This window comes from Panicum virgatum, chromosome 8K (genome assembly GCF_016808335.1).
Source record: "Panicum virgatum strain AP13 chromosome 8K, P.virgatum_v5, whole genome shotgun sequence".
Classification (NCBI taxonomy): domain Eukaryota; kingdom Viridiplantae; phylum Streptophyta; class Magnoliopsida; order Poales; family Poaceae; genus Panicum; species Panicum virgatum.
Genome location: NC_053143.1, coordinates 6,116,529 through 6,127,057, shown reverse-complemented (window position 1 = coordinate 6,127,057; position 10,529 = coordinate 6,116,529). Strand labels below are relative to the sequence as shown.

Here is a 10,529-nt window from a genome sequence, read left to right as displayed (position 1 = left end):
AATAATAGGAGTACCACCGGGTACTTCAGTCGAAGTACTTCCAAGTACTTCCTCCCTTAGCTACCGTAGGATTCCATCAGATGAATGATTTTTATTTTTTTCAATCATTGTAAAAATTCTCTAATAATAGATTAATAGATGTAATGTCCTATGCCAAACTACTCTAGTTTTATAGTGTGTTGTGACAAATGCAACTCCTTTTAGTGACCCGAAGCAAAATCCATGTTTTAACGGTGTTCTTGGACCAATTTTGCTTACTACTTATGCTTTAACACGCCTTCGCTAGCGCGCGATTTTCCTTCCTTCACCATCGCGTCGTCATGAGCTGAAACGAGCTGGCTCGACCTCCCAGCGAGCCGAGCCGAGCAGCATTTTTCTGCTCGTTCATCAGAACTTCAGATAACGGGCCAAGCCGAGCCAGCTCGTTATCTAAACGAGCTTGAGCGAGCTGAGCTGAGCCGAGCCGGCTCGACATCCACCCCTTCTCATACCAGTAGCGGGCTGGGAGCAGCACGCAAGCTCTGCTGCGCTTTCTTCTCTTGCTTTTGACTTGAGGGGTGCCCTGCGGACGGGAGACGCGCACGGAGTGAAGGTAGATCTGGTTCTTTCTCGTTCCTGCTAAGCTCTACCGTCTACCTTGTTCCTCACAAGTCACAAGCAGCAGCATCCCAACAGTCAAGATTTGCTTTCTTGCAGCTAAGCTAGGTTGAGGGAACATAGATGAGCTCTCGGGAGAGGGAAATGGCGGGGTTCGATCCGCTCGACCCCGGAGCCGACCCGCCCGCCAGGGCGCTTACGGGGGACCAGGTCAAGCGCTGCAAGAAGGCGCTCAAGGCGCTCGAGAAGAAGCTCAGGGAACCCACCGCTCTCTCAAAGGAGTTCTACAGCCTCCCGGTAACCAAGCTCCTCCTCGGCCCACCTTTGTCCACCTCTCGTTGCTGTGGTGATAATTACGCGCGAATTTAGCATATTATGAGTCTTTGACTTCGTCTTCATTTCCACACCGCAAAAATGAGCACTACTTTTTTTCCCCCCGAACAATATGTGGGGGAAGATCCCCAACTACTTTTGGTTGATCGAGAACTTGAGCATTACAAGTTAAAATCCTTGGCATACCAAGGCGAGAGTACAGAGGCCCCCTCAAAGGAGGGGTGAAACGGAAAGAAACTAAATGAGATTTGAGAGCCAGAGCATCCAAGCTTGTAGTTGCCCTGAATGGAGCGATATCTGCAGCTCCATTTGTTGATGTCTGTTATCACTAGGAGAATGATGTCAGTCGGTCTAGAGTCGTGTTGATCGAAGATTTTAGCATTGTGTGCTTTCCATATGTTCCAGAGGAGAAGGATTACAACATCACTGCGGATGTCGTCCGGCAAGTGCGGGGCGAGAAAGATCACCTAGGGCCAGTGCAAATCAAGCATGCTCGAGCTGTGACCAAGAAGCGACCAAACCAATTGGGCGCGTGGGCAGGCAGCAAGAATATGTTCGTCAGTTTCAAGGGTTTGGTGGCAGTATTTACAGTAGGATTCCGCCAGAGGACAGATGTGTCGACGATAGAGCATTGCCCTGGTGTTGAGACGGCCATGATGCAGTAAACAGGCAAAGAATTTCACTTTGATAGGGAGACAAGTTGACCAATTTCTCATGATGCCCGTGGCTGACCTGTTTTCAACTTGAAGCAGCTGGTAGGCGTCCCTAGAGCTGAATGAAAACAGTAGTGTGCCGTCGAGGAACCGTCTGTCAGGGTAGTCCAGCAGATGAATGTTAGCGATGCAGTCGCTGAGGATCTGTCGCTAGTTGCGGCAGCTCCCGTGAGGCGCGGCCGGAGTTGGTTGTCTAGAGGGAGAGTGACTGCCTGTTGGACCGTCAGATTGGGTTTGATGCAGTGGGGAAACAGGACAGGAAAAGCTTCAGCAAGTGGCATGTTGAAGATCCAACTGTCGTGCCATGATGAGGTGAGCCTTCCGTCTCCAACCTGCACATTGGTCAGCTTCCTGCATCTGGGAATCTCATCTTTGATGAGGTGGTGGAGGTAGGTGTCGTCCCCCGGAACAGATCCAGAAGCAGAGAGGAACCAGCGCTTCCAAGGAAGCGGGGTTGGGTCGTACAGCTTGTGGATGAATTTCAGAAGGAGGCAATGATTCATGTCGGTAAGGTTGCGCACACCAAGCCCGCCGTGTTCCTTGTTCAGGCACACGGTCTCCCAAGCCAAGAGAAAAAATGAGCACTACTGACATCTAATTACTCACTTAACCATGGTTTTTACATTATGGAGGCTGAGATCGTTCGCTCATGAATTGTCTTGTCAAAGAATGCAGCTGGCGGACTGAACATTACAGTGGTTGGTGCTGTACGAAATTCCACTTCCACCGTAGGCTAGCGTAGTGTGACTTATACGTGAAGCGTCTAGAGAGGCAACTGGTGTACAGACACAATGATACGTCCTGGACATGATTGCACCACGCTATTTCGGTGCTTTGCTGTCTTTTGATGGGGGAAAATACTATTAGTCTGCAGCGCTATAACTTTCCTGAACTGCATTGAACATAGTGTGCAACATTATCTTGACTTACATGCCAGAATTGTATTGGATGAGTCAATAACTCAATACTGCTTGCTTCAGAATACGTTCATTGAAACTAGCACTTAGGCTAACGATTCTAAAACTTGGTGCAATTATACTCCACTCTCCTCTTCCACAAATCATTCATTCCTGTGGCCTGTGACTTCTCTTTTGAATAATCTCCATGCTTCTTGTTAACTTAGCACAAGTGATGTTCGAGTTCGAACAGGGTTTGTCCATCACAATTAGGTGATGTTTTCAACATAGCACTGTTGCTAGCCATTCTGAATTCTGCATAAACAGATGAATTGGATGCTGTTAGCAAAAAACCATTATGTTGAATTTCTTGCTGTTCCAGTTTATTTCAATGAATGGGAAAGACACAATTGCTTCGTGCATTTTTATGTTAAGTCCAATATACCAAGAATTTGTGCACTTAGCTCTGCCATTTCTTATTATGCAAGCAATAATTTTTGTTGGAAAGTTCTATAAGTCATAGGAAATGCTTCTTTGAACTGAGCCAAGCAGTAGCAGCCATTGATAAATATCCTTTTTCAGGATATAAGAGTGCTTCAGTCGAGTACTGTTGCTCGGAGACCTGAAAATAGGGCAAGAAATCGCTATATTGATGTTTTGCCATGTAAGCATCATAAACTTGTATAGGGTTGCAGGTGTAGATAGGAAGATCCCATATATTACCATTAACTTTTATTTAACTTGATTTATTTTCTTTAGTTGATGAAACCAGGGTGCGATTAAACTCTTCAACAGGCAATGATTACATCAATGCCAGCCTTATAGAGGTAGAGTTGACATATTTCCTTCTGTTTGCCCTTTATGTATGTTTCTTTTTCTGACCAGTAACTCCAGTAGCCATCTGTCTCATGTCATATACAATTTGCAGATTGATGGAAGAGATCGAACAAAGTTCATTTCTACTCAAGGACCACTGACCAATATGTTTGAAGATTTTTGGCAGATGGTATATGATAATCGATGTCCTGCGATTGTTATGGTCACCAAATTTGACAGCCTTAAGGTGCAAAAATAGAACATAATCGTGTGGATACAATTTGTAATTTACTATCCATTTCCTTGCAATTTATAATAGGCTATTAAATAATACCCACATTCAAAATAATTGCAGTGCGATGAGTATCTCCCATTGAGCAAGAGCCATGATATTTTTGGAAAATTTACCATTGAGATCACAAAGATCAGAAAAGATGGTCAATTAGTGTTGCGTGGTGTGAAGGTGCAACGTGATGAGGTAACTATATATAAAAGCTGCTGTAGACACTTCTGTTCTAGGTGATGTGATAGGAAGGTTCACCATGTACTATACTATTCTGTTGCATCATATCGTATACATTTCAAGAGAAGAGTTGTTCTTGTGCAAAGAATCATAGAAACACATACTTGAGTTCAGCTCTTGTAGGGGTACTTGCCATTCACAAGCATTTCCTTTCTACAGGATAGATCCTCTATTATAATCTTGTTGCATAGGATCTGTCGTATATACTAGTCCTGCATATAATTTCTGGTTTAGATATGGTCATCATGCATACTTTTGTGGTAGTGAAGGTTTTAGTTGGGTATTTTTGGACATTAACCTATCATAGGCTATTGGCCAGATAGTGGCATTGCAAAGTTTCCTGATATCCATGTGTTAGTGAATGAGATCAGATGCCAAATCTTGCTGAGATAGTATTTCCTTTCTATAGGATAGATCCTCGATTATAATCTTGTTGCATAGGATCTGGCGTATATACTAGCCCTGCATATAATTTCTGGTTTAGCTATGGTCATCATGCATACTTTTGTGCTAGTGAAGGTTTTAGTTGGGTATTTTTGGGCATTAACCCATCATAGCTATTGGCCAGATAGTGGCATTGCAAAGTTCCCTGATATCCATGTGTTAGTGAATGAGATCAGATGCCAAATCTTGCTGGGATAGTATTTCCTTGCCATCATATATAATGTATTATTGCTGACTGAGATGCCAAATCTTCTTGAGATGATGCAGAATGTTTAGCTGGTAAATTTAACCTCATTTTCTTCCTTGAATTCTTTTATGTTTCTTACATTGTTCCCCTCCCGTCTTTACCTTCCCCTGTGTGCTTACTTTCTTCTCTGTCCTTAAGTAAAAGTATTGAAATTGCCGCAACTTTTTGCTGAAGGATTGTATTACTGAAATTTTTTTCCTGGCTGTGATTCTTCACGTTGCAGTCAGAAGTAGTGCACTCACTCCTCCATATTGAGTATTCTGAGTGGCCTGACCATGGGGTGCCAAACAGCAGTACTGATGTACAAAGAATTCTAAAAAGATTGTATCACATTCCAAGACAGCAGCCAATAGTTTCACATTGCAGGTTTGTTTCAAATCAATGCTTTGTTTTCTGGTGTGAGTGTGACCTTTACCATATGGTGATACACGTAATACAACTGCTTTCTGTTTCTGCAGTGCAGGCATCGGAAGAACGGGTGCTTATATCACCATCCATAATACAGTAGAGAAGATTTTACTTGGAGAACTTGGTTCTGTTGATCTTTTTGAAACTGTCAAAAGATTTAGATCACAGCGCCCTGGAATGGTCCAAACAGAGGTATAGCTCTTTCCTTAATTTTTTCTCTAGGTCTCAGGTGCAAAATCCTCTCAAGGGCCCAACAGTTTCCGCATAGTATAGTGCTCTGCTGCTCGTGGAACGGTGATTGCAACTTTTGTAAGAACTAGTGGACAGTGGTTTCATAACTAGACATCAGAGTTGAAATTTAGCTGTAATTTTAGCTACTGTAGTACTTGATTGCTATGCAGAATCGCAGATAGGTTGCTCCTGTGGCAGATGGATATTGTTTTTACAGTTTGTCTGTCAATGGAAGTTTGCAGCTAGCTGTTGTTGTATGAGGGTTCTTTTGGAGTTGTCAGTTGGTGTGTCGGTGTTTGTCTTGATCAAGCAATCCCGAAGAGTAGCACATAATAGATTTGCTAGAAGCACTTGAGTTTAGCCTAATGGCATCCTTTTCTGCTTTGCAGGATCAATATAAGTTTTGCTATCAGGCAATTGCAGATGAACTGAAAGATCTAATATCAAAATCAAAACACCGAGTGGTTTTCGAGGTAGGTTTCTTGCATGACCATACGAGTGCGAAAATAGAACATAATCGTGTGGATACAATTTGAAATTTACTATCTATTTCCTTGCAATTTATAACATGCTATTAAATAATACCCACATTCAAAATAATTGCAGAAATAAGCATGACTAGTGTGTAACTAGTCTAATCATAGGTGAATAATTCATTCATGTTTTGTTCTTCTGAAAGGGGTCTTGTTGTCGAGCCTTGTTACTTTGAATGTTCAGATTCTTTTAGTTCATAATCAATACAAGCTAGTTTGTACCATTTCAGATGTGTATTTCTGACTAGATATGGTGCTTGATCTATGTGATTTCTCTGTAATCCGAGATGTGTGCATGATGTTTTCTGAGGTTGTCAGATTTCCAACAGGAGTGATAGATAGTACTGGAAATCGTGTTTCAAACTTTAAATATAAAATTTACACGCATCATTTGTAAACGACAACTAAGCTGATTTGCCACATCAATACAGGCCACCGTCTCTGTTGGAATGGACAGCAACCCCTCCGAAGCAGCTGGTTATGAGCGTCAGGGATTGGCTATGTATTCCCCTTCCTCTGGCAGAAACTTGTTGCCGCAGGAGCAGGAGCTTGTGGCGGCGCCGCCGCATTTCATCACTAGATCATCAGGCGGACGTGGCAGAAACGGCGGCGGCGGTGCCCCCCACTGATTTCATTGAATTGTTGATCCAGCATTGGTGGCGTGAATATGACTTGCAGTCACAACAGCGTCGCGAATCATTGCTGGCCGATTATGACTTGGAGGCAGGAGGACAAGCTCGTCGGGTTGGCAGTGGTGTTGCCGCTCCAGTCCAACAACCACCCGTAAAATTCCTGCTCCCACTCCCGTAGCCTTTATTATCCTTTAATTTGGCACACATCTACATGTATACTAGATGAGACAGTAATTGAACTGAACATGGTTTTCACGGCGTCGCCTAAGCGTCGCCTTGGCGTCCAGGCGAGCTTCAGATTGGGGTGTCTCCTCCGCCACGCCCGTCGTTCGTATGGCGTCGCCTCGTGCGCCAAGGCGTCGCTAAGGCATCGGGAGGACGCCACACGGAGGGTAAGGCGGTCGCGCGCGCGGGAAAAAGGTTGAAAAAAACGCGCCGGCGCCTTGCGCGCGCAGGGGAAATGGAGCAGAGCGGGCGCGCGCGGGAAATCGCGTGCCTATACTCCCGCGCGGGCCGCCGCATCGCTTCAGCGCGGGAAGGGAGAGAGAGCGGAGGAAAGAGAGAAGAGGGGAGGGGGGAGAGAACAGGGCAAACCTGGAATTCAGCGGCGCGCCGCCGGCATCCAGCTCGCCGTCCGCCCGTCCGCCGATTCTGCTGCGGCCGTCCGCCCGTCCGCCTCTGCTCTGGCCGTCCCCCTCTGCTCCGGTCGTCCGCCAGTCTGCGGATTGAAGCCCGAGCCCGATCTGCTCCACCCGTCGCCCCTTCCGCCGATTGACGCTGCAGATCGGCTCCCGCGCCACCATCCTCTGCTGTTACTCCACGCCTCTCCATCCTCTGCTGCTGCTCCTGAGCCCGACCTGCGCTCCGCCCGGCTGCCAATTGAAGCCTCCACCTGCAGATTGACGCCTCCATCGATTCGTGTCTGCTTCCTTTCTCTGCTCTGCCTCTCTGCCAACGCCCTTCCTTCACGTCAGCCAGAGGTATGTCTCCCCCCACCTTCTTTGCTTTTCATTCATGCTGCTTGCTGCTTGCTATGTGTTAGTGCAATGTGCTCTGCTCAGTGCTCTGTTTTTTGAACTCATGTAGCTTGCTGCTTGGGACAAGAAGAAAAGAGAAGTCAGGCTCAGGCCATCAAGAAGGTATTTCAGTTGATCCACATCCATATTTATTCAATTAATCATATTACAAAAATATTTAACTTGCTGTTACAAGGGACAAGGGCAACTGGAAGTGGGAGGATGTCTGCTACATGGGCTCCAAAACTTGCAGCAACAAGTTATGTTTCTATCACTCCATCTAGGTTAAGGTATGTGTATGGCGTCGCCTCGCCGCACGCCATACTCGCCTAGGCGTCTGGAAGGGGGTGATTCGCCTCGCCTCGCCTTACCACCGTAAAAACCATGTAACTGAAGCATCATTTTAAAGATAACATCTCATTATTGTTTTTTTAATAACCTGTTCATGTCGTCATAAAAAAACTTGCATTGTGCGGCTTCCTGATGAATTTGTTTACAGTACATTTAAATTCACCTCCCATCCTACAGTAAGAAAAAAAATCTCCTTTCACGCCTCATAAAAACTGCATCCTTTTTCTTAATAACAGGAGGTCGATACTGTTATGGTGCAAGCTTTTGCCGCATTCCTACCCGCATGCGTGACGGCGTACCCTCTCTTAAAGGATGCTCCTGACTACATCAAGTTCACAATTTTTGGAGGTCTGGCCTTCACCACCCTGGGCCTGTTCGTCGGGATCCTGTCCAAATCTGTGGCTCGTCGCGGGCTGGTCATCCGCTTGGTCTCTTTTTCGGCTATCGCTGTCCTGACATTCTGCACTGCTTGTCAGCTCTCCTCACATATCTACATCGGTCTCTCTGCACTTGGTGTGGTGCTGAACTTGATCGTTATGCTACTGCAGTTCTAGGTAATGTAGGACACGATCGACGTTCAATTGGAGGCCAATTACACAAATTGGAGTATCTGTTTTATGTGTGAAATACTGAAATCCATTTGCTTAACATCAAATTGAGGATCAACAAACACAAAGGTCCTCCTTTTCTTTTCTTTTTTTTGAGCAAAAAAAGTACTTTTCTGCTGCACTATCTTGTATATATTTGCAAATTCAACATCTTTTTTTTTGGTTCATGAAGTGTATGTGCTGTTTTAGTATGCTTGAAGCATGCTGGAAGCAATTGACAGTCTGAACTCAGCTGAATATTCAGAAAAACAGCCTGACCACTATCTGTTCAGAGAAATTTTTGGAATGGTTAGAGGCCAACTCTGCAAAGGTGCCTGAAACAAAATTTTTGGAGAAATATCAAATCTACAACTTTGATTTTTGGAGATTTTTAGAAGAATTTTGAGAACAATGCCCTGCAAGTTCGGGTTTAGAAACATTCAGGTTTGACTCAATGGCAACAGCAGGGTTTGGAGCCTTTTTTTTTTTAACAAGATAGAGCTCGAATCAAGCAAAGTGTAAAACATGAAAACTGTAGCTGGATGAACCCTCTATAACTTTTTTTAACCAATTTCAGTGTTCAATAATGAAATCTGGAGAGATCTAAATCTGAATGTGGCAGGTTTGAGCACATTGACTGAAACTGCATTTTTGGCCTGAATTCAGGGAAACAACAATGTTCAAGACGGAAATTGAATGACTTAGAGGCCGAATTTGAGGTGGATCCCGAAAGAAACATTGTAACTAAATGTCAGAGCTACAATTTTTCTCTTGGATGATTTCAATGTTCGGTAGTGGAATCTGGAGAATCCAGGGCTGCAAGTTTTTGTTTCAGAGGGAGTAAACACAGAATTTTTTTTGGGTGCAGATTCAGTAAATTCAGAATGCTACTGTACCTCGCGTCCCTATCTTCTTCCTCGAGCAGGCAGGTGATTTCGCGACCAAATTCAAGGTACTCCACGCGTCGATTTCGCACCTCATGCACGTCCAAGCAAGCAGACAGCAGCTGGCTCAGGGATTGGGGGGGGGGGGGGGGGGGGGGTAAGGATTTGCATAAGAACCCATCCCTGACCGATTTATCTCCCCTTTCATCAGTTCATCCGTCCAGCCGAGCTCACCATTGCCGCCAGAAATTCATCGTCGTCGCTCAGTCTCCCTCAAATTCCTCGAACCAACAGCGCCACCACACACCCAGAAACCCATTTGATCCCTTCCCGAGACAAGCCATCAGCCGCATCCCCCGTTCCGCCGTCGTCCCCTTCCTCGGGCTGCTGTCGTGTGGACACGGAGGCCCGTCGGTGAGCAATGCCTTCCCGGCGTTCTGGGTTCTTGCTGGTTGGCCTAGGAGGGTCGAGGAGTTCTAGATGAGGGAGCTATTGTCGGATGGCCGGTTCCGCACCCGGCATGGCCGGAACGCGAGCGCCGCCGCGTTCCCGAGCCGCGGCCAAGGGCAGCGCCGTGGAGCTCCCTGCGCCGGCCGACCAGGGGACCGGCAAGGGGGCGCAGGGTGCTCAGGAGATCGAGGCGCAGATATAGGAGTCGCTGGTTGGAGTCGGGAGAAGCTGTTGTGGTGGGTTGCCGCGAACGGAAGTGCGGTTACCCGCCGGCGATGGTGTCAGCCGCGTTGGAGGGGGACTGCGTGGGTGAAAACTAGTCAAGAAGCTTCAGAGTGTCGCAGGTGTTTTTTCAGAGCCGATTGTCGTCGACGGCGAACTCCGGCGTGGCATAGCGCCATGTGCCGTGCCTCGGCTGCCGCCGGCCATGGCGTCTGCCCAGTGGCGGAGCTGGAGAGGGAATTAAAGGGGGCCAGCCGGACAGATAAACATATATATTGTTTCAGTGGCGGATCAGTGACATCTCCACTTTTCATTATCCACACAAGTATACACTAGCTAGGCATTTACAGCAATGACAATACAACGAGGAACAGAGTACTCTATCCTGCCTGTGATGAGTGAATTGTCAACCGTACAATGTGATTGTGCGCTTGGTCTTTGGATTGCAGATACACGGGCGTCGAGTGTCGACGGAGAGTTGCCGTGGAAGAGCTCAGGCCGGGCGGTAGCTGTGGCGTCCATTCCTGGATCGAGGGTGCAAGCGGCGACGGAAGGCGGGTTTCTTGGTTTGCGCCACAAAACCAAGGAGGCAGACCGCGGTTGAAGACGCCAAGTCGTGGAGGCACGGGCGTTGGTCTCAGGACTG

General features: G+C 46.5%; 1 protein-coding gene across 9 annotated transcripts; it reads left to right on the top strand.

Moving 5' to 3' along the window:
- Positions 1 to 492: 492 nt before the first annotated feature.
- LOC120643719 (protein-tyrosine-phosphatase PTP1-like) lies at positions 493 to 8,611 on the top strand. 9 transcript variants are annotated; one of them, XM_039920174.1, is made up of 14 exons: positions 493 to 592; positions 697 to 894; positions 3,122 to 3,203; positions 3,299 to 3,366; positions 3,468 to 3,602; positions 3,711 to 3,833; positions 4,793 to 4,935; positions 5,028 to 5,169; positions 5,598 to 5,681; positions 6,173 to 6,524; positions 6,661 to 7,353; positions 7,460 to 7,512; positions 7,586 to 7,679; positions 7,977 to 8,611. In XM_039920174.1, exons 2-10 carry the CDS (start codon positions 721 to 723, stop codon positions 6,368 to 6,370), a joined length of 1,149 nt encoding a protein of 382 aa, XP_039776108.1. In that variant the 5' UTR covers positions 493 to 592; positions 697 to 720; the 3' UTR covers positions 6,371 to 6,524; positions 6,661 to 7,353; positions 7,460 to 7,512; positions 7,586 to 7,679; positions 7,977 to 8,611. The 9 variants fall into 9 exon arrangements, 8 of the variants coding, with proteins under 8 accessions (XP_039776108.1, XP_039776107.1, XP_039776111.1 ...); XM_039920173.1 differs by having other exon boundaries at positions 6,643 to 7,353; XR_005663139.1 differs by having other exon boundaries at positions 5,033 to 5,169; positions 7,460 to 7,679.
- Positions 8,612 to 10,529: the final 1,918 nt, after the last annotated feature.